Source organism: Anabrus simplex, chromosome 4 (genome assembly GCF_040414725.1).
Source record: "Anabrus simplex isolate iqAnaSimp1 chromosome 4, ASM4041472v1, whole genome shotgun sequence".
NCBI classification, from domain to species: domain Eukaryota; kingdom Metazoa; phylum Arthropoda; class Insecta; order Orthoptera; family Tettigoniidae; genus Anabrus; species Anabrus simplex.
In genome coordinates, this window is record NC_090268.1 from 360331504 (window position 1) to 360355772 (window position 24269).

The following is a 24269-nucleotide window of genomic DNA, read 5'->3' on the forward strand; positions in this document are numbered from 1 at the left end:
ACATACATTCTTCATATCATGTGCCTTACCTGCTCTGAGTAAGAGCACCTGGTCTTCAAGAGGGAGGGATGTAAAATGAGGGATGTGTTTAGCCCACTCCACCAGTTGGAAGAGCTGCTTGTTAGTGGCTTGACAAATATTAGCAGCCTGACCAATGCTATTAACGGTATTCTGAAACATAGGAAAAGAAAAAGTTTTACATGTGACAAAGTGATATATTAATTTTACAGTTATATATAATATTTTCAAGAATGACCATCAACAGTGACATTCCTATGCATATTCCTTTCTCCTTCCAACTTCCACTCTATCATAAACATTCTTTCAACCATTTATGGATCTAGGTAACACTTCTAAAGCTGTATACCATGTGAGCATGAATGCTGAATGATAGTTCAATCAATCACCACTGGTCTGCATTTAGAGCTGTCACCCAGGTGGCAGATTCCCTAATAATTGTTTACCTAGTCTTTTCCTATATCAGCCACGTCCAACAGCCAGACTCCCCGGCTGAACCTGGCCCACTGAACCCTATCACGAGGTCCACCAGACCAGTTATTGAAAATGTATTTCTTACGTAATCAGTTAAACTGAAGGGGAATTATTTATTTTTGATAGAGCAGTGTGGAACTTTCCTCTGTCAACTTGCCGAAGTTGTTAAGACAAACCCTGACACCAACACTAGTCTTCACTACCAACCCAATCCCAGTCAGCCTTGTGTTGCAAACCTTGCCAGAAGTGAAGTTCACCCACACATTCTAGAAGTGAATGACCTTCAGCTTTGTTTTCTCATGTGTGTAAGCATCTGCTCACTGTTGTTTTTAACTTCCTTGTGTGTGGGTGTAGAACACAAACTGGTTCAGAACCTATTTTGATACTCTAAGGTCCATCATTAGTGATTAAAAATTAGTTAAAACATGATAATCTTCAAAGATGTGTCATCAAGATAAAATGCAGTCAAGATGAAATGAACATCAGAAACCTGGCTGGACATGTCAGGTAACCTGTTGGGTAGGTACCTGCAAATTGAAACCTAAACCCACTGCTGTCAACCTGACTTGCGATCTCTGCGACAGGAGTGAATCTGCATGTGACCGATGTGTCCGTTGTAGACTTCCAGCAGGTGGAAAGAAAGCCTGTAAACCTCTAAAAACAACCCTACTAACAGGACAAATGCATAGGGAACATTTCTTATGGGCATGTAATCATCAAGACTGGAAAACAGAACACTGCAAGAAGGTTCTTTTCTTCAACTAGTCATTTTGAAGTGCAGCTACCAAGCTCGGTTCAGAAATACAAAATAATGTTTGATATGTTAAATACAGCACTGTCTCACAACACAAATCAGGCAGCATACAATGTGAAAACACAATAATATAAGGACAAACTGTATATCTTCACATCTTCTCATTAATTCCAGATGTTCTAGATCTATTTCTTCCCAAATCTGAAGAAACTTCTTTTGTTACAGGTGACAGACAACAAGGAACACTGGATAAAAACAATAGTGTTATATACAAGTACTGAAAATGGTACAAGCAATATAAATTAGCAAAGACTTGGAAGCAAGGAGGAAGGATTTGAACACACTACGGGATAAACATGATGACAGGGAATTGTGGGTACAGAAGGGAACAGGAAGGAAAAAATGTGGAGTTAGTCTTAACACAGAAGGGTTTTGGTGATGCAAGGATAGGAAAGAGCTACGATTGGGAAGGAAGTGTCTGATCTAAACTGCAATCATATTTCCATGGTGTCAAAATGGTAAAACACAGAAAACCATTTTCAGGGCTGCCAATGCTGGGGTTCAAACCCACCATCTCCCAAATGCAAGTTCACAGCTGCGTGACCCAAACCCCATAGTTAATTCACTCGGTACATTTGCTCTTGAAGGATTTTAATTGTATGGCTTCAGCAACAGAGTTAGAGTTGCAGACCTTTTGAAGTGGTGCAATCTAGGCAGCCTGCCTAACAATTTCAAAACTGATTTTGCTGCTCTTCAGCAATGAAATCAGAATTCTACTTTGTCAGGCAATTCATACAGAAAGGCAATCAGGATATATATATATATATATATATATATATGAACAATATTGACTGCTTGCTGAAATAAACATGTGTCTGCAGCAAAGTGCAGCACTTGGCTGGCACATTAGTCTGTGCTTTACACTAATAAGATGCAGAGTGAAGTTTGGGATGTTGAAATGGTGCCAACAGTCAGCCAGTATGTGCTGGCCCTTCCCATTCACAGGTTAGCTACAAACGAATTGTAAAACCATTTTGAGACAATGGATGAAGTGTTAGAAAGATATGTGTACATGCCATCATCACCTGTTACACAAGAAGGTCACTAGTTAACTTCACACCTAAATAACATACTATACTCTGAAAATAACACACTATTAAATTACACATATTATAGTAGATGACTAACAAAGCCTATCAACACAATGAAAGATGACCAGGACTTCTATAGCTTATCAACCGTCCTCACTGTAATTTATCTTTGTCAGTAGATGAAATGCAATCTTAAAGCCTCTGTACAAGACCTACAACCACAGCCTATTAAATAATAAAAGAACAACTGCCATAAACTACACGAGAAACATCTGGCAGTTGACAAGTGAAATTTGTGGTGGCACTGTGGTGAAATTCATGCCATAACCTACAGCAATACGAAGGCAAAGGGAATTAGTGACAAGAATATTGGGAAAGTTTCCTGAAGAGATTCATTGTTGTTGCTGGACTCAGTTACATATATATAATCCTTAATTCAGGAAACTGCTTCCACAGGTTTGCCATAAGATACACTATTGTAGAATGTTTATGTTTTAGAGTATAAATGGTTCCTTCAAAGAAGCATGGACCCACGCACAACTACCTCGGCAACGTGGCTAGTTAGCTTTCTTTGGGGTCAAACATCTTCCACAACTCAGCCATCGACCCCGGTATTGCACCCACTAAAAACCAAACCCCATGGCACTACAGCCCTTGAAGGGCCTTGGCCTACCAAGCGACCACTGCTCAGCCCGAAGGCCTGCAGATTACGAGGTGTCGTGTGGTCAGCACGACGAATCCTCTTGGACATTATTCTTGGCTTTCTAGCCGTGGCCGCTATCTCACTATCAGATAGCTCCTCAATTCTAATCACGTAGGCTGAGTGGACCTCGAACCAGCCCTCAGGTCCAGGTAAAAATCCCTGACCTGGCCGGGAATCAAACCCGGGGCCTCCGGGTAAGAGGCAGACACACTACCCCTACACCATGGGGCCGGCCTCTTGCACCCACTAACAATCTATAAAGGGTGACTGAGTTTGCATGATATTTCTCCATAATTTAATTGGATACAGGAATGTAAATTGCCTGCTTCTCAAAGTGCACATCGTGCAGCTGTTGTCTGCCTGATTCTAGCCGTACTGTTGGGTCCAATATTACAGAACGATCTTTCTGTTTATCGATGGTTAGAACATCTACTCTTCTTGTGCTACCATTTTCAGCTAAGCAGTTCATTTCTTCCTATACTTCCCACCCATTATCGCGAAAGGCCGCATTGTGTGACGGCGAGTATTCCTAAGCAATGAGCTGAAGGGATAATAGCCGAGAACATGTCCCAAAGTTTCTCCTGGCTTTTCTACCATACAAGCTTCTTATTGGAGCCACATATGCCATCATTTTAATGCTTTCAATCCATTCTGATAGCTGATAGCTTTGCCATTTGTTTTTGTTTTGTTTTTTTCCCTGCAGCAACGTTCAAATTACGGATGCAGTCGGCTTTTTCTTTCTCAGTATTTCTCCCACAGTGTACATATACATTGCTAGATTTTTCCAGAATGTTTACCACATTAAGATGTTGAATAAATGCTTCCCACTGGGCAATAACTAATGCTAAACCTTTGTAGGTGAATGAATCATGGCATTTGGAACATTAAAAGGAAAGTGAAAGAATATCTTTGAGCATGCTTTTTAACAACTCATCCACATCCTTAAGGAATCCTTTTGGCAACTGACAGAGCGGGACATTCTGTAATGGATGCACAAGCGTTGCCCATATGCCATTATTTAGTATCTTTAATTTTTTATCAGCTTTCAGAACTGGAGTAGCGATTAATTTCTCCAGTTTATCTTTTAGGTTATTAATAACTTTATTAAAATTGAGGGTAATCATCTTAAAAAAACTACTTCCAGATATTTAAATGTTCTGCTACTGCCAATGCTTTTGAGCATTATTTTCTCTGATATGCAATTTCTTTACGATTTTATTTATCGATTATAATGCTGGAACACTTGGATTCATTGACTTTCAATCCAATACTTTGAAGCATTTTAATAGTCTTGAGTCCCAGTTCCTCAACAGATTCTTGATCTTTTCCTATCAACGCAATATTATATAAGAAGTACATAATGGAGAGATTGTCAGTTTTGGGTACAAGCGGATATACAAAGGCCTCTGTAACTGATTTTCCACATAGTTCATCAATTACAAAATTGATAGACATATTAAAAATTGTTGGCAAAAGTGGTGCATTCTGAAGTAGGCCCCTCTGAAGATTAATATCTTGTTACACCCTTAATCATCTGTATTCTAGTGCCATTTCCAGACTGAAAATTTATAATTAATCTTCTTAATTTTTGTGATAAATTGTATGCTTCAAGTGTTGAACAAACATGATCATGACTGATATTATCATATGCCTTCATAAAATCAAGAAATAATATAATATGAAGTTGAGAAATCAAGTAAGTCCACAAAATATAACACAAAAAATAGAACTCCAGACATCATTTGAAAAGACTGAGATAAACGTAGCAGATCCACTAGTAACAGTAAATAACAGGAACATAAAAATAGTGAAAACAATTTAAATACCTAGGAGAAATTATAACATACAACTTGGACAAGACACCTGCATGACAAGAAAGAATGAATACAATGATAAAAGCTCAAAAGTTAACATGTCTACATAAAATAAAAAGTGTCTATCGATCAAAACAAAAACATTATAAGATGGTGGTTCAACCAGAGGTGACATGCGGAAGAAAAACTGTCTTTAAAGTCACTCAGAGAAACAGAGTTAACAAAATCCTACAAGTAAAGAGAAGAATAGCAAGGATATGCATAAATAAAAAATATCAAAACAATGGACAATGGTGGATGGCATCAAATGAAGTGGTGTACAGAGAACTGGAGCCCATAATAGATACCTTCTTTTTTTTCTGGTCACATTATGAAGACACCAGAAACCAGATTACAAAAAAAAATTACAGAGAAACTCTGGAATCTGAAGCAAAAAGTGGGATGGATTACGGACATTAGAGATGATATGGAAGAACTAGAAATCACTTTGGACGATTTTCAAAACAAGACAAAAGAAAATTAAAGAATCTGAAACACATTAATATAAGATTTAAACAAAAAATAGTCAAACGACATACAATGAAAAGTGTACTTACAGATGAGGAACGATAGAAAAGATCAGAACAAATGAAAAGCTACAGGGCAATTCAGAAAGAAAAATGTATCGAAGAAGATGACCAGAAAATGACAGACTGAAATGGTCCACTGAGGCCGTATAATAACAAGAAGAAGAATAACAACAACAATAGGAAGTTGGTGATATGAAGAGTTGCCAAGAATGTCAGAGAGAATGATGCATGTTTCCAGACTAAAGATGCATTTGGTAATAATTTGCATGTATGCACCATCACATTACGCAAAAATCTAGGGTAAAGAAATCTTTTTAACTGGCAATTTCAAATCATGGGAGGAAGTAGTGATGAGGCACAAACATTTGGAGAAGATTGTGTCAGTGAAAGACAATTAGTGAATATTAATACTTTAGAATTATGAATGAACTAAACATAAAAATAGTCACAAATATACATGGACAGAACCAACCTATATATTTAAATCAAAAATCAATTATGCCATTTTTATACAAGAGACTCAATTAAAAATCAATGAGAGGGTACAGCAAGGCATCAAATGTGGGACTGACCACTTACTATTGCATGCTTTAAATTTTCCTCCCATGCAAAAGCTCAGCTTGATCCATGATGATATAAGATAAAGATGATATAAGATCTTAATTCTATTGACAATATAAGGTACAACATAAGGAGCCAACAAATGAGGTGGGGGGGGCAATGACCTAGATGTCAGACCACTTTAAATATCAGCCCCTTTAAGCATCATCACCTATAGATCATGCCATTTCCCTTTTATACTGCATCGATCAGTCAAGCCTGCCTGGTAGCCATGATCGTTAAAGTGTCAAGTCTATACAGTCTGATGCTTTGATTAGCCAATTAGTCTCCAGTTGGTTGAAAAAAATGCCATTATCAGAATGTTGGCTGGCAGGGTAAGAGAGGTGGTGGTAATCATAGGATATAAACTTCATGGTTTGATCCATACTGAATTGTGATCACAATAATAATAATAATTAAATTAATGTCATATGGTCCACCATTTTCAATACTGTATTATGCAATATTACTGAATTACATTATTAAACTAGGGACTAGTTTTGGTCTTGGCTGTAGTTTAGTAATGTAATTCAATATTGCATAATATAGTATTGAAAAAGGTGGACCATACAAAATTAATTTAATAATTATTATTGTGAGGTGGTGGCATAACAATCTGTAATCACTACACTGCATGCCAAATGCCCGGGTTGAAATCTCTCTGCAGTATTCATATCCTGTTTTTAACAACTTACGACTATCAATAATCAATTAAAGGCCCAGGCAACTCATTTTGGAGTTTTATTTTCTTAACACATTGAATGCAAAATGACATTTGAATCAATGTGCAAAAAACTCTATTGCATTATTTTATTTTGTTCACGAGATATAAGCGGATAACGACTACAGCACTTCAGCGAGTGATGTCACTGTTTGTGAGCCGCCTCATTAGTAAGTGTAGCAGAATCATACAGTGCACCTGTTGGTTCAGCATATTTAACTAATGTAAACGATACCTATGTGAAAACATGGTTTACTGTGATGTGTATGGTTGCAACCATGCAAGCACTTCAAAAACACTGAAGGAAGAGAATCAAGAGAAATCTCCTGGGAGAAATCAAGCCTGGCTATAAAAAATTAGTTGTGCTAATTCTCACCAATTCGACATAGTTTCGTATGTTCTACACATTTCAGAGAGCAGGACTATGAAATATTGAGTAAATATAAAGCCGAAACAAAATAGAAGAGGTGTATCAAAAAAGATGCTGTGTAGCACTACATATGAAGGGAATTAAACCTGTTCCTGTTGCAAGGCGTGCGTCAACATATATTACGATTAAACTTGTAACTGAAAGCGATTGAATGTACCTCTGCAAGTGTTGCAAGTGTTAGACTGTGTGCAGTGAAAAGGAGACTATTGAAAATCCACAGCCTGTTTCCAGTCATTTGACCGGGTCAGGAATGGAATTAATTAAGCCCCCCTCTAGCGGCGAGGATAGGAATCGTGCCAGCTGCCGAAGCCTGTCGCACTCTTCTGGGGCAATGGTTAATGAATGACAGATGAAACAAAATGATATTGGAGGGTTGCTGGAATGAAATATGACAGGAAAAATCAGAGTACCCAGAGAAAAACCTGTCCCGCCTTCGCTTTGTCCAGCACAAATCTCACATGGAGTGACCGGGATTTGATCCACAGACCCAGCGGTGAGAGGCTGGCGCGCTGACGCCTGAGCCGTGGAGGCTCCCATGAAAAGGAGATCATTCTCCATGACGAATCCAGGATATCAGTAAGTCCAAGTACAGTTGAAGTGTAGCGTGAATAAGGAGGAGAAACATTTAGAAACACACAGTGTTATGAGAGTGAATGTGATTATTGGATTTGTGATGCAATATATGAAATAGAAGAATTGAGTGACATGTGAGAACAATAAGGAGCTTCTTGTGGAGACATTTTTGTCCATTCTGAACCATAATTGTGGCACACATTCATGGTTAGGAAACACTCACTTTCACAAATGTGAGCACAAAGAAATAATCTAAAATCCTGCACAAAAAACAAAATGGCTCAATACAAATTCTCTAGAATATGTTGTCATAGCCAGTGTTCTCAAAGATAAGCATTTCATACAAGATTTGAAGATTTTAAAAAATGAACATAAAACATTACTGTCTCACTGGCTTGCTTGAATATTACTATAACGTCCAACTGAAATACGTGCAAAAAGATCCAGTTTCTCGTTTCACGGAATGGTACGTTGATCTACGTTAGCAATTATGGATCACAGCAACAATGTAAAACGTGATCAAACAGGTGAAACACTTAGATACTCTAAAGCATAAAAAAAGTGGATTAACAGCAAGGTCTACTGCGAGAAGGAATACAACTGGAGGACAGATATACTTCTTGAGGTGACTGGTATGGCAAATACTGTAGACAAAAGCACATCACTCACTCAAAACAAATTCCGCACTAGGAGCCGGAGCTACCACACGACTTGCTTCTGACCCTAGACCCCTGAATGGAGCTTTTTCCAATTTCAGCCGCTTGGATCAGCTGTATACTTTATGTAATACTGTCAGCTGTTTAAAGTCCAGCTCCATGACTAATTGGTTAGCGTTCTGGCCTTTGGTCCCGGATTTGATTCCCGACGGGTCAGAGATTTTTAACTTTAACTGGTTAATTCGTCTGGCTAGGGGGCTGGGTGTGCATGCCATATTCATCATTAGAAATCATCTTAGGTAGCGCCCCATCTTAACTGTATGTAAAATACGGTATTTATGCGAATAATACCCACATATTAAAAAAAAAAATTGAGGCACGAAATTGGGGTGCAGGTTTTATTTGAGTCAATGTTGGCATTTTTCTTTTTTTCTTTTCAAAACAGCCTTCCTAAAGTTAGGGTGCGGGGATTATTCAGTGGCGGGGATTATTCGCGTAAATACGGTATATAATTTAACCCCACTAGCATGTGCGGCGCCACAATGCACCCATTGGTCTGCTACGATCACAACATGTACGGTGTAATGGTGTGCCATGACATTTGCAATGCCTGCTATGTGGATTTTGTAATAGTTATTTAATTCATTGTGAGATGGGAGGATGAGGCAACTTTCAGCTATACTTCGAGCTATCTGTTACTGCCAATAGATGTCTCATATTCGCAATCATTTATTTTCAAAATCTCTGCACACGTTTCAAGTTTGTTTGTAAACACGGCAGGTCCTGGTTGAGTTGTTGGTGACGCAAATATAGCTAATTTACTAGTTATTAATGGCAGAGAAAGCAATTCAGAGTATGAGAGTAATACAGAGGATGAGTTTGCTATAACTCCGGTGAAGATAGTGATGCTGATAACGTAATTAATGATAATACTATACAAAGTCACATACTGATGTGCAACTGTCCAGGGATAATATTTATGTAGTATGTTATTGTGTGTTTTTACAATTTTTTCTTTGCCTGCCCGTCTGGAAATTATAGTGAAATTCATATGATACCAAACTTAGCATTGGGAGTAGGCAAGAAATAAAGCACACTGTTGGTGCAGCCTGGAGTTTAACAATGTCACGCTTGAAGGGTTAATGTAGTATTTATTCTACTTTATATTATATGTAACCGGTATTCAGTTGCTACAGAAAGTTTGCTTCATCACACCATCAAAAACGTCTGCCATAAAATATTGTAAATATATTTTAAAATTTGTTATTAATGAAAGTATTCTGGTTCTTGCCACTTAGCAACCTGGAATCCTACGTATGAACCTCATTCTTGGGGATATTGTTCTCGGATTCCCTTCACTACACAAGATGGTATAACTTTCCTCTTCTTTCTTCCTAAAGGTGTCCATGAGTTCATCCAGTACACAAATTGGCAATAAGCTACGGACTGCCAGGCAGTATTATTTTTCATAGCCAGTCCTTCCTTCATATAGGGGATATTCGTTTCATTTATATGAAGACAACAAGAGAAAACATTGTTATTTAACACATCAGAAAAGTCCTCCTGCCAATCTATACGACACACTTCTGCGCATTTCATTCATTGTTTCACTGTCTTTACAGTAGAAACTTTCACTAGCGGTGGGCATTGCTACACAATGTTCACACTTACACCAGTCTATGTTTCCCTGTCTTTCTGAAATAACAAATGCCGATGGTTCGTTTTCTAGTCCAGATATAGTGCACTTTGGTTCAAATTGATAAGATTACACTTTTATGGACACGAATGTTCGTTCCAAACAATGTGCTGACACTGAGAAACACTCGTGGACAGGCGGAAGTTGGGTGCGATATCCTGTCATCAGGCTGCCCCCTCCCCTAAAATTAGGATCTTCATATCTCGCAAGCTAATGGAGATTTTCAAGTTCTGATTTTGGCATTCCACTCTTCTGCTTGAAATCTCATTTAATTCTTTAAAAACAAAAAATTGACTTTCATGACTTTACAGGGACTTTAACTCCAAATATGTCATGTTTTTAACGAAAACTCTTTAAATGTTATTTCATCATATCACTTCTACTCAGTTATTTAAATCTAACATGCGTCATATCCAAAATCAAGACCGATAAGTACTTGGGATTGACAATCAATCACTACTGATCTGCATTTAGGGCAGTCGCCCAGGTGGCAGATTCCCTATCTGTTGTTTTCCTAGCCTTTTCTTAAATAATCGCAAAGAAATTGGAAAATTATTGAACATTTCCCTTGGTAAGTTATTCCAATTTCTAACTCCCCTTCCTATAAAAAATATTTGCCCCAATTTGTCCTCTTGAATTCCAACTTTATCTTCATATTGTGATCTTTCCTACTTTTAAAGACACCACTTATTCATCTACTGATGTCCTCCCACGCCATCTCTCCTCTGACAGCTCGGAACATACCACTAAGTCGAGCAGCTCATCTCCTTTCTCCCAAATCTTCCCAGCCCAAACTTTTTAACATTTTTGTAACGCTATTCTTTTGTCGGAAATCACCCAGAACAAATCGAGCTGCTTTTCTTTGGATTTTTTCCAGTTCTTGAATCAAGTAATCCTGGCGAGGGTCCCATACACTGGAACCATACTCTAGTTGGGGTCATACCAGAGACTTATATGCCCTCTCTTTTACATCCTTACTACAACCCCTAAATACTCTCATAACCATGTGCAGAGATCTGTACCCTTTATTAACAATCGTATTTATGTAATTACCCCAATGAAGATCTTTTCTTATATTAACACCTAGGTACTTACAATGATCCCCAAAAGGAACTTTCACCCCATCAACACAGTAATTAAAACTGAGAGGACTTTTCCTATTTGTGAAACTCACAACCTGACTTTTAACCCCATTTATCATCATACCATTGTCCACTGTCCATCTCACAACACTATCGAGGTCACCCTGCAGCCGCTCACAATCTTGTAACTTATTTATTACTCTGTACAGAATAACATCATCTGCAAACAGCCTTATCTCTGATTCCACTTCTTTACACATATCATTGATACATATATAAGAAAACATAAAGGTCCAATAATACTGCCTTGAGGAATTCCCCTCTTAATTATTACAGGGTCAGATAAAGCTTCACCTACTCTAATTCTCTGAGTTCTATTTTCTAGAAATATAGCCACCCATTCAGTCACTCTTTTTTCTAATCCAATTGCACTCATTTATGCCAGTAGTCTTCCACGATCTACCCTATCAAATGCCTTAGATAGGTCAATCGCAATACAGTCCATTTGGCCTCCTGAATCCAGGATATCTGCTATATCTTGCTGAAATCGTACAAGATGAGCTTCAGTCAAATAACCTTTCCTGAACCCAAACTGCCTTCTGTCAAACCAGTTATTAATTTTGCAAACATGTCTTATATAATCAGAAAGAATGCTTTCCCAAAGCTTACATACAATGCATGTCAAACTGACTGGCCTGTAATTTTCAGCTTTATGTCTATCACCCTTTCCTTTATACACAGGGGCTACTATAGCAACTCTCCATTCATTTGGTATAGCTCCTTCAATCAAACAATAATCAAATAAGTATTTCAGATATGGTACTATATCCCAACCCATTGCCTTTAGTATATCCCCAGAAATCTTATCAATTCCAGCTGCTTTTCTAGTTTTCAACTTTTGTATCTTACTGTAAATGTCATTGTTATCATAGGTAAATTTTAATACTTCTTTAGTGTTACTCACATCCCCTATCTGGACATTATCCTTGTATTACATGTAATAAATATCATTTTTGGTCCGTATTGATGATATTTGATTGAAATAATAACATTAAGTTATTTATTAGACCACCTAATCAATACAAAATCGTCTTGGATGATTTACATAAATTTGTTAGCTAATAGTGGTACATGTTTCGCCTTCCCTGAAGGCATCATCAGCCATAGTCTTAACCTTAAATTAAAAATAAGCGTCTAAATAACATGTAGTAATGAAATGAATTTTAAAATCTTGAAGAGATTTGAAGTAAAATAACATTAAAAATAACAATGATGGTTTGAAAATACAATGTTGTATAACAATCTGTTGTTTTATCCATTGTACTTATTTTAGCAGCCTTCTAATGTTAATTTTGTTAATACTTCCACTATTGTATCTCATCACATTGTATTTTCAAACCATCATTGTTATTTTTAATGTTATTTTACTTCAAATCTCTTCAAGATTTTAAAATTCATTTCATTACTACATGTTATTTAGACGCTTATTTTTAATTTAAGGTTAAGACTATGGCTGATGATGCCTTCAGGGAAGGCGAAACATGTACCACTATTAGCTAACAAATTTATGTAAATCATCCAAGACGATTTTGTATTGATTAGGTGGTCTAATAAATAACTTAATGTTATTATTTCAATCAATTATCCTTGTAACCAACAATCTTTACATACTGCTGACTGAATACTTCTGCCTTTTGAAGAACCTCACATACACACTCCCCTTGTTCATTGATTCCTGGAATGTCCTTCTTTGAACCTGTTTCTGCCTTAAAGTACCTATACATACCCTTCCACTTTTCACTAAAATTTGTATGACCACCGGTTATGCTTGCCATCATGTTATCCTTAGCTGACTTCTTTGCTAGATTCAATTTCCTAGAAAGTTCCTTCAATTTCTCCTTACTTCCATAACCATTTCTAACTATTTCTTTCCAACCTGCACCTCCTTCTTAGTCTCTTTACTTCCCTGTTATAATATAGTGGATCTTTACATTCCTTACCACCTTTAAAGGTACAAACCTATTTTCACATCCCTCAACAATTGCTTTAAACCCATCCCAGAGTCTGTTTACATTTTTATTTACCGTTTTCCACCGATCATAGTTGCTTATTAAAAACTCCCTCATGACTGTTTTATCAGCCATATGGTACTGCCTAACTGTCCTAATTTTAATCTCTTCCTTTCTTTCACATTTATTTTTAATTACCACAAAAACAGCTTCGTGTTCACTAATACCATCTATTACTTCTGTTTCTCTATAGAGCTCATCTGGTTTTACCAGCACCACATCCAGAATATTCTTCCCTCTAGTAGGTTCCATCACTTTCTGAATCAGGTGCCCTTCCCATATTAATTTATTTGCCATTTGTTGGTCATGCTTCCTGTCGTTCGCATTACCTTCCCAATTAACATTTGGTAAATTGAGATCACCCGCTACGATCACGTTCCTTTCCTTATTGTTTCCCCACATAGCTGATTATCTTATCAATTAATTCTGAATCAGCATCTGCGGTACCCTTTCCTGGCCTGTACACTCCAAAGACATCAAGTTGCCTATTATCTTTAGAGAAGAGCCTTACACCCAGAATTTCATGTTTTTCATCCTTAACTTTTTCGTAGCTTACAAATTCTTCTTTCACCAGAATGAATACTCCCCCTCCTACCATTCCTATCCTATCTCTACGATACACACTCCAGTTCCGTGAGAATATCTCTGCATCCATTGTATCATTTCTCAGCCATGATTCAACTCCTATTACAATATCTGGTAAGTATATATCTATTAAATTACTTGATTCCTTTGTTTATAATGCTTCTACAGTTGAACACTAACATTTTTATGTCATCCCTACTTGATTTCAAGTTCCCTGTTCGCTTAACACCGCTCCCTAGGCCACCCCGTTTCCCTGAATGTACCTGCCTATAACCCTTCTAAACAAGTTTCCTAACTTATATGTACCACTGCGGTTTAAGTGAAGGCCATCTGGGTGCAGATTCCTGTCTCCTACCCACCCATTAGGATCTAGAAATCTCACTATAATTAATTAAATTCCCAACAAAATTGGACATTTACTGAACAACAGTATTCCCAAAATACTGTGTATACCCATATGTCTTTACCTTACATCGTTTTTAACGTGTATCTAAACAACAGCAGATGATGTCCAAAAAAGCCAGGACAAAACATGTACTACTGTAATTAGAATACAATTGTATTTTCCAAAGAAAAATACACTGATTGGTATTTAAAAAGTGGACTCCCTTCAATATTTTTATTTATTCAAGAATTCCTTGTCAACATGGGCTCTAAATATGAAATGTATTTCATGTAATCTGAATACATAATGACTGCCTATACAAGAGCTATGTCTCGAATGTGCATAAAGGTTTGCCTCGCTGCAAATATAGTGTTGAAAAATTATGCCTCCTTTTAAGTCCAGATAGTTGTAACCATTCTTAACTCTTTCGCTGCGCTATTTTTAAACAGAACCCTTACAGAAAAATTTAATTTTTTTCATATTTTCCAAATGAACTGAAACTTTATTTTTTTAAAGGTTAGTGACATTCAACACCATTGCACCATTTTTAACTCAACTTTGGCAAACTAGTACTGACATTTGACCTTGAAACACACATTACTGTGATACATCTCAAAACATGAAACTGGACACATTGCAGGCTGTCTGGGCAATTCTTAAACAAAAATACTGCCTGTTTTCTCTTTCACAGTCCCTTTCCTTCCTTTGAACATTTTGCTGATAATGTGGAACAAACAACACAATTAGGTTTGTGACTCTTGTCCTGCTGCTCCCCAAGAAAGTGCCTCTCCACCAAGCACGCTTGAGGTATGTAATCAGGTCTTCCTCGTTTCGCCGGCGGACTGCGCTGATACTCTCATAGAAGTTCCATTACGACAGAATATCTGAAGTCAGGAGCACTAATTGCCCTGTCACATAATTTCATTTTTGTAATTCTTATGTCATCACTAATATCCTGCCAGTCCAATACAAAATGAATATCTTCCTCGTTGGCTCTTTCTTGCAAACAATCACTATGCACATCATCACTTGTTTCATTGTCCAAATTTACTTAACAGTCTGAATCAGAATCGGACACTAAAAGACTGAAGATTTCTTCACTGTCATTACTATTGTTGTTCCACACGCTCATAGGTGCTGAGTGAAGCCTGCTATCAGCCAGAGAGCTGGCAGGAATGTAGGCAGGCAGACGGATAAAAGATAACAAATAAACACAGGTTCAGTATTGGCGGCAATGTTTTCAAACAGTGCTTAGGTAGTCAATACATGACTATAGATGTTTGTATTATTAAATGCACCATTATAAAAGAAACACGCAGAAACTATAGCAGGGAAGTACCAAGTCGACAAAAGTCGATTACCGCAGCGAATGCTATAGGGAGGTAAGTCGATAAAAGTCGACTTCCGCAGCGAAAGAGTTAATGAATGGAGTATATACAGTACCTACTTCTTGGCTGAATGGCTCCAGCATAATGTTGACAATGGTACACACAATGCGTTTGACCATAGTCTATGTTTATGGTTTAAAACTCTGTTCTAAGAATATCCAAGGACTGAGCAAGTTGGCCATACAATTTGTATCACGTAGCTGTGAGCTTGCATTTAGGAGATGGTGGGCACCACACTGTTGGCAGTCCTGAAGATGGTTGTCCATGGTTTCCCGATTTTCACACCAGACAAATGCTAGGGCATACCATAATAAAGGCCATGGTTGCTTCCTTCTCAAACCTACCCCTTTACTATCCCATCATTGTTGCCATAAGACTTGCCTATGTCAGTGCGACTTTAAACAAATAAGAAAAAAAAATATAGGCCTTTATATCCGAGACTTCAGGAAAATCAAATCTTCACAAAAGATGCCTACCTGAGCATAAAATGAAAAGGCATAAGTGTATGAGGGCTTGAGCCCTGACTGCTATGAGAAGACAGCTATCTACCCTATCAAATTCCACGCAGTTACTTGAAGCATGCAGCTTCATGCATTTTAACTCTGGGTTCACTAGGAGACTGAAGTTTTCACTTAAAAAATTTGCCAGCGAGCCTTATGGCCCGGTTTTAACACACTGCTGACCGGATGCTCCTCATGCTGCACAGCCTATGTGCCTGGTCATTTCCTGAGCAACTTAATGTTGAACTGCCAGCATAAAATCAGATATGTAATTCTTTAGTGACACCTGTAGAGGCAGATATAATTTGTCCAGTACAATAACATTCCATAAAAATGATTAGAGAAGTGGAATGACTTCACACTACAAAAAAAGTTTTTTAATATGGACCACACTGCCTCTGATGTGGCTTTTGCATTGTACAGGGAAGCCTATATCAGGCTATGACTACATATATTTTTGTAAGATGTTGTGAAGATAAGGCTAATAAAACTTTATTCCTGGCAGTTGGCATATGTTTAAGAAAAAAATAAGTGCAACTGATTCACTAGGTGTTAGCTACACCTTAGTAAGAAAATGTAAGATATTTTATAGTCAACGGTATAAAATATGTATGAAGAAATTATCATTAAAATTAGACATGCCAACTTTCAAAAGAGAAAAATCAGGAGAAAGTTGGCAGCGAACAGCAACGTATTACGACACATCACTGATGGCAGAACATGTACTAATTCATTATAATTCAATACATTAACAATTCTATTTGGCCTATATATATATTTCATCATTTATATGTGAATACTAAATACTGGACATACCTGAACTGTAGGAACATGTGACTTCTCATCCTTCAACACGGTGATCGCATTATGACTAATTGTTGTTCAACACACCAGTAGCTGACTTAGCCCTCTTCAGAAACGCTGAACTAAATTTTTGCTCAAAGCACTTGCCTTGCTGAACTGATTTCAAGGTTAAAAGTTTCTCCAAAGTTTGTTCAGACAGCAAGGATCTGAACTGTGATTTTGTCTTTGTGACTGTGCTAAAATTTCTTTCACATTCTGCATTGCTATGTGGAATTGATAAAATAGCAAGCATTCTGTCATATTTAAGTACACCATCAGCTGATTTCATCTGACCTACCAATGCCCATTGAACATCAATTCTTCCTTTTGCCAGGACTGTTTCTTCGAGCTGAAAGTTACAGAACTGGGAGTGCAGAATATCAGTTTCCTTATCAAAATATTCCGTTTCACTAGTCAGAATGTTCAGAAACTTGTTAATGAAAAATCCAAGGCTAGAATGTGATGCCTTACTTATAGCAGAAATATTTGCAACTTCTGCATTAAATAAAACATCTTTGAATGGAAATTTGTGTACCATGTAGTCACACGATGTAGAGAAACACTTTCAAACAGACTTAAATAATATGTACTTTTCTCAGACTTCAAGGTGTTCACTAAAACAAATGCAGAGTTACCTATCATCAGATCATAATCATCCTTTTGATTTGCTGGAGTATGATAATCTACATCAAGGAGAGACAAGAAGCTTGTAATAACGTGTGGTTTCACAAACCTTGCCATCACATTCTTCAATAGTTCCTCCAAAACCGACCTCAATAAGTGGATGTGCAGCATACTTGACTGAAGAGCTATGTTTGGATTCTCAAAGATATCCATAAAACTTGAGCGAAAAAGGCAAAAAAGATTTATGTAAATTTGATGAAAGGAACATGAACAGTCGTTCTTCACGTGACAATACATGGCTGTTAGTGTCATCAGTAGTTTAATATTTTTAAAGTGAAACTGATGACTGGGTTTTCCTTTAACTGAGGAGGGAGGTGAAATGTTATGACAATCCTTCACCTTTTCAGACAAACAAGACACATCTGCACTTAAACTGTGCTTAGGAATTTTGTAAGACTTCAAAGTTCCTATCTGACAATCCTTACTCACAATTTCGTTCCTGAATAAAGTAACCAAAGGGTCCCACTGCAGCAAAATCCTATCTAAACATCTTCTTAATGATAACCATCGAGCAGGCACACATTTCAGAATTTTCCTGATCTCTGTGTTGTGTAAAGTCTGAAATTCTCTGAACTTTTCTTTCCTCTTTGCATTCCTTTCCAGATAATAAAATATATGAATTATACTTTCATCTGCATTTACGGGCAAGCACGCTGCACCTTTCTCTGCAGCAAGATTAATTAGGTGACAAGAGCAGCCTACAATGATTATGTTACTATTTTCCTGCTTCAAACATCCTGCCACACCATTCTTTAATCCTACCATTAGTGGAGCATTATCAGCATCAAGAGCTAGGCAGTTCTTTAATGGAATGCAGAATTCCCGAAAAGTTGAGAGCAAAAGATTGGCAATGTTAGCTCCAGTAGCATCCCCTTCTAAATTAGGCACAGAGAGTAGACAACTCTGAATTTCATTGAGTTCAGGCCAAAAAAATGTTACAACAGTGGGATATACTTTCAAGTTGCTTTTATTGCTACCATCAGTAGCAACAGAAAATGCATTCACCTGCAAATGTGATACAATTTTCGCCCTTTCTTCCATGCATATTTCTGTAATGATAGCTGCTGTTTTCGTTCTAGCACACCCATATCGTTTAGTGATTTCCGAATCAGGAAACATTTTGCGAAACAAAGGTCCCACGTGATTGGCACAATTTGGAGGCAGGTTATGTTCTACTATAAATTACGTAAATAATGCCTCAGCATTCGTCACAGGATTTAAGTCTTGGTTTTTACATAAAAAGTTCAGTTTCTGGTTTCCTTATACACACCGGACACTCTCCTTATGTTTTTTCGTTTGCATATGCTTGAGTATATCGCACTTCCTGCCATGCACAACTGAAAAATCACACCTACATATAGTACCGAATGTGAACGTTGGTCCCTTTCTGGATTCACTCAAACATGGAAACTCTTCCCCACAAGCACTTTTAAACACTGCATCATATTTCTTTTTCGACATTTTGGCCAAAACAAATATTAAGACACAACACAAGCACTTCTGCAGGTCTTGGCCCGGGTAGAACGACTATGGTGTGCTACTTCTGAGGTTAGGTTACTCCAAAGAGAATGTTACTCACTTGACTCGCTTGCAAAGAGAATGACTGTATTATAGACCAAAGAGAAGCACATGACTGGCCACCGTGCCCTGTACTGCCATCTGGTATCATTATTAGAACCACTATCAACCAGCTATAATCAGCCATATATCGATAGAACAAGGCAATCCGTGGGAGTTTAAAATAATACGAAAATGACTGATACTGCTGTGAAAATCGGGAGACCGGTCCCGGCGATCAGGAGATCGGGAGGAACAATGAAAAATCGGGATACTTGGCACGTCTAAATTAATTATTCCATGCATGAATCGCAGGCAATGAGGGTAATCAATGATGCAACAAGCTGTTCTGGTGATCACAAATCAAGCATATACAAGCACTCAGCTTGGAAACAGCAATAAAATGATTCGAGACAAAGATTATTCCTATCCTAACCTATGGCATTGAAATTATATGGCCTGACCTCACCAGGAAAAACCTAGCAACCTTGGAAAGAGTTAAAGCATGCTTCGTAAAAAGAGCTTTGGGTGTATCCAAATCAACAAGATCTCACCTAAAATATGTACTAGCTAGAGAGTCTTTTCTGCTAGAGGATTTGAAAACAACCTTCATGCTCCCATCTACCATAGCAGCAGAACAAGAATTACAAAGTTTAAGGTATCGCCGCCTAGAAATCTGGCCAGAGTTCTACAGCACGGGTGCGATGATCGATAGGACCTGGACATCAGCAAACTCTTGAGATGAGATGTGTACTAACAAGACTGTCTGTGCATGGCTTCCATCATCACCTCTGCAAAACCAAGATGTACCACAATCCGGTGAAGACTTGTATATGCCAACTGTGTGAAAAAATGTGTGATCGTTATCACATCGAACTGTGTACAAAGCGAACAAAAACCATAAGTGAATACGCAAAACTAAATATTAATAGAAAATAATATTTAAATCATTTATTTTGTCGTGCACTGCATATTTGTGCACACTTCCAATAATAATAACATGGAGAATTTAATAAAATAAAATGAAATAAAATAATCTGTATTGCAAACGATTTAGTACAAGCAAGGATCCAAATGACAGAAAAAAAGTGAAGAAAAAAACCTACAACTTGTTTTCCAGTCAATGACCGGGTCAGGGATGGAATAAATGAAGCCCCCATGTTGTGGCAAGGATAGGAATTGTGCTGGCTGCCAAGGCCTGTCGCACTCCTCTGGGGCAATGATTAATGACTGACAGATGAAATGAAATTATAATGGAGAGTGTTACTGGAATGAAAGATGACGGGGAAAACCAGAGTACCCGGAGAAAAACCTGTCCCGCCTCCACTTTGTCCAGCACAAATCTCACATGGAGTGACCGAGATTTGAACCACGGAACCAAGCGGTGAGAGGTATTTTAGAATAAACAAAGTACCAAAAAAAAAAAGTGGTAGAGAATAATAAAAAATTATAAAGGAGACATGGAAATCAAAGTAACTTGAAAAAAAAATATTTTTTATTTTTTTTGCTTTACATCGCACTGACACAGATAGGTCTTATGGCGATGATGGAACAGGAAAGGTCTAGGAATTGGAAGGAAGCGTCCGTGGCCTTAATTAAGGTACAGCCCTGGCATTTGCCTGGTGTGAAAATGGGAAACCACGGAAAACCATCTTCAGGGCTGCCGACAGTGGGACTCGAACCCACTATCTCCCGATTACTGGATACTGGCCGCACTTAAGCGACTGCAGCTATCGAGCTTGGTAATAAACAATAAATGAACGTCTTCAGGGAACAAAGAAAACTAAGCTGCAGAAGTGAAAAAATATATTGGTATGAAATCTGGATAGGCCAGTGGTCCTGGTAGTGTCCCAAGAATTAATTAAACATAGTCCCAAAATCTTACTGAAATTCCTTGTCTATATTGTCAACTCTTTTATCAGAGGTATGGACATTCCTGAGCATATATGATTAATTTTTCATAAAAAGAAAGAAATATATCCTCAAGCTACAGAGGCATCAGTGTTATTAACTCAACAGTAAATATATAAAATGGTAAATGCAATTAATAGGCAGTTTCTACATATAATTACCAATAATATTTGCAAGCTTGATTAATATGCTGAATTATTCATTTTTACTGCTCATTTTACATAATTTTCAATATAGGTGGTTTTATTTAAGAAATGGTTTACTGCAATAAGCAGTACAAATACAGCCTCACTTAAAGTATAATAATTATGAATTTAATTGGCATGTAAACTTTCAGATTAAACAAATATTTTATAAATATGGAAACATCTGCTCATGGTTAACATATTTTTTTTAAGTTTTGGAGAAATACAACTCTCAAATCATACAAAGTATTTTTCGAATATCTAAAAGTATGTTTAAGTGTAAAAAAAAAAAAAAAAAGTATAATGCATATGTATGTGTATGTATAATGGCACTTTGAATGACACATTTTGTCATTTCTCTTCGACTTACATTTGGTTGAACTGCGTTTTCCTTTGCATGTGCACCTCCGATAACCTTGACCACCTGAAATGGAAGATTTTCTTGCATACTCCCTAACAGGTACTGTTTCATTTGATATGTACAACATCTAATAAAATTAAGTATTCCTCAAAACGTGCAGAATGTCCTAGTGTACATCTGCACAAGGTTTCAAAGGGTATAACTTTCTCTTAATACATCTAAATAACAAGGAATTATTATTACTATTGATCAAGTTGATTTTTACATACCAATAAAGACAGAGTAAGACAGGAAAGGGATCTCATTAGAACACATACACAATTGTCAAGGGAGGAAGAAACGATAAAATGCTAATGGATTGAGTTTTTATAGTTTAAAAGATTCAAATATTCTAGATCTCATATAAATATTATTTAACCCCAATGATTTAGTTAACAGCCTCCAGAGTGTGACTGTCCAAATTCCATTGGGTTCCTTAATCAGCAAAAATCTAGGCACAGTTTACAAGAAGTACATACTCTTGCATTTCTCTGCTAGCTCCAGTGATAGAAAATGGCATAACAGGATCATCTTTCTCTTGTATCTTTAATATTTAACTGCAAACAAACTACCTACCTCATATACAACCTTCCTCAAATGAGATTGTATGCAGTACAAAGCGTATTTCACATAATTGAACCACCAGTTATAGGGCCAACCATTTTCTATGACCAAATGTACTGGTTTTACAGCCCAAACAGAGCACAGCAGAATAACAGGAGCTGTTAGTTTGTTAGAACTTACAGTTGGCAATATTCAGTAAGAAGCACAAAATACTGAAACTCACACTAGCCTCACATTGTTTCTATTCATCATTCCCTCCTTTTTCACACCATCTAGTTATATAAAAGCATTCAATAGCCTCTGCACAACTGTACATAAAGGAAAAATAAGAATCTAAAATCCTATGGAAATTTAACTTTTGCATTAAAGGAACCACATGATACTTTGGAAAATTTTACCAGTTATGAAAGGGAGAAAAGGGAAAGAGTTCTAGTCAGTTACACAGCACGAGTTGTTCTGTGTTGCTAAGTGAGCTTACAAGCAAATGCTCAACGAATTACGACAGAGTGACCTCAGGACATGCAGACTCCATTGGGGGGGGGGGCCTGGCTATCACACTGGATCAATCGAATGACTGCGATCAACTGACTGAAGAATTAAACCTACAGAGGGCAGTCATAAAAGTCACACAGCATCGATCATCAACGATCAACTACGAACAATGAAGATCGATTGTTTTTTGAAAGCAAAAAGAAGCTTATCCGTTTTCAGTGACAGTCGATCGATAATGGCGGACGTAACATTGTGATCTGTTGGTGAAATCTAAACATTAATTTGCCTAGTTTATGAAAATGAAGTGTTGTATAATCCAAGACTTACTGGATATAGTAATAGGGAGACCGTGGATTTTGTTTGGCATTCTATTGCATCGAGGATTGGGACAAAAACTGGTAAGTAATTATTAACTTTATTATGGTTATGTTATGAGTAGTGTTATCTCGGATTAATTATTGTTAAAATATATTATATGGAACAGATTGGTAATTTATCTAAATAACATTGATCCACGTATAAAATTCACACTCAAATCCAAAATTGGACAAAAAATTAATTTTTTAGACTTGACTATTATCTATTAACTGCAAACAAACTACCTCCCTCACATACAACCTTCCTCAAATGAGATTGTACGCAGTACAAAGCGTATTTCACATAATTGAACCACTAGTATATAAGATATAAGATTTTCAGAAAACCTACCCAAACAGTCACTACAATCCATCAAGATTCTTCACATCCTCAAATTCACAAACGAGCAGCGTACAACAGCATGGTATACCGAACCTTTAATGTTCCTATGTCAAAGAGAGACCTCAAAAATGAGTTGAATGCTATTCGTAATATTGATAAATCTAATGGATACAACAGTTTCTTTATTGAAAGAATAATAAAAAATATAAATATCGCCCCTCAACTAGTTTGAAAAATATAAACAAAACAACTCCCCTTTTTCTACCTTTATGTTCAACGAACAAATTTACAAAGTCAACATCATCTTTAAAAAGCATGATGTAAAAGAAGTTTTCAAAACCAATAATAGGAATGCAGAACTCTTACATAATGCCACATCCATAAAAAAAGTTCAATAGTTTTTCAAAATCAGGAGTATACAGGATTATTTGCAACAGCTGTAGTTCTTCTTACATTGGACAGACTGGGAGGAGCTTTAATGTAAGGTACTCTGAACCCGTTAATGCCCTGAAGTACAATAAATTTTCGGCTGTGGGATAGCATAAGCATGACTATAATCACAAATTCACAGACATAAAACAAAATATGGAAATTCTCAAAATCATCAACAAAAGACCCCTCTTTAACATTATAGAAAGCTGCTTCATACATACAGATCAATAGTTTAACCCGACCTTCTAATTCCCATTTTAAGAAACGTCAAACCAAAAAGTCGTAATTCAGTTTTTCATACTAATCACAGCACCTTTCCTCAACAGCCATCTGTTTTCCCACATCCTTCGGCCCCACCTTAACCCCCCCCCCCCTTCCCCTCTCACCCCTTTCC

The 24269-nt window shown here is 37.1% G+C and overlaps 1 protein-coding gene across 2 annotated transcripts in view; it reads right to left on the bottom strand.

Annotated features, from left to right (window-relative positions):
* Positions 1 to 24269, bottom strand: part of usp (ultraspiracle) — a 589909-nt gene that overhangs the window by 22698 nt on the left and 542942 nt on the right. The window contains exons 6-7 of one of the 2 annotated variants that reach the window (XM_067145770.2): positions 21659 to 21712; positions 30 to 171 (exon numbers count right to left, since the gene is read on the bottom strand). In XM_067145770.2, coding sequence (XP_067001871.1) covers positions 30 to 171; positions 21659 to 21712 — 196 coding nt within the window. The remainder of the gene's footprint in view (positions 1 to 29; positions 172 to 21658; positions 21713 to 24269) is intronic. The other variant, XM_067145771.2, reaches the window with a different exon arrangement.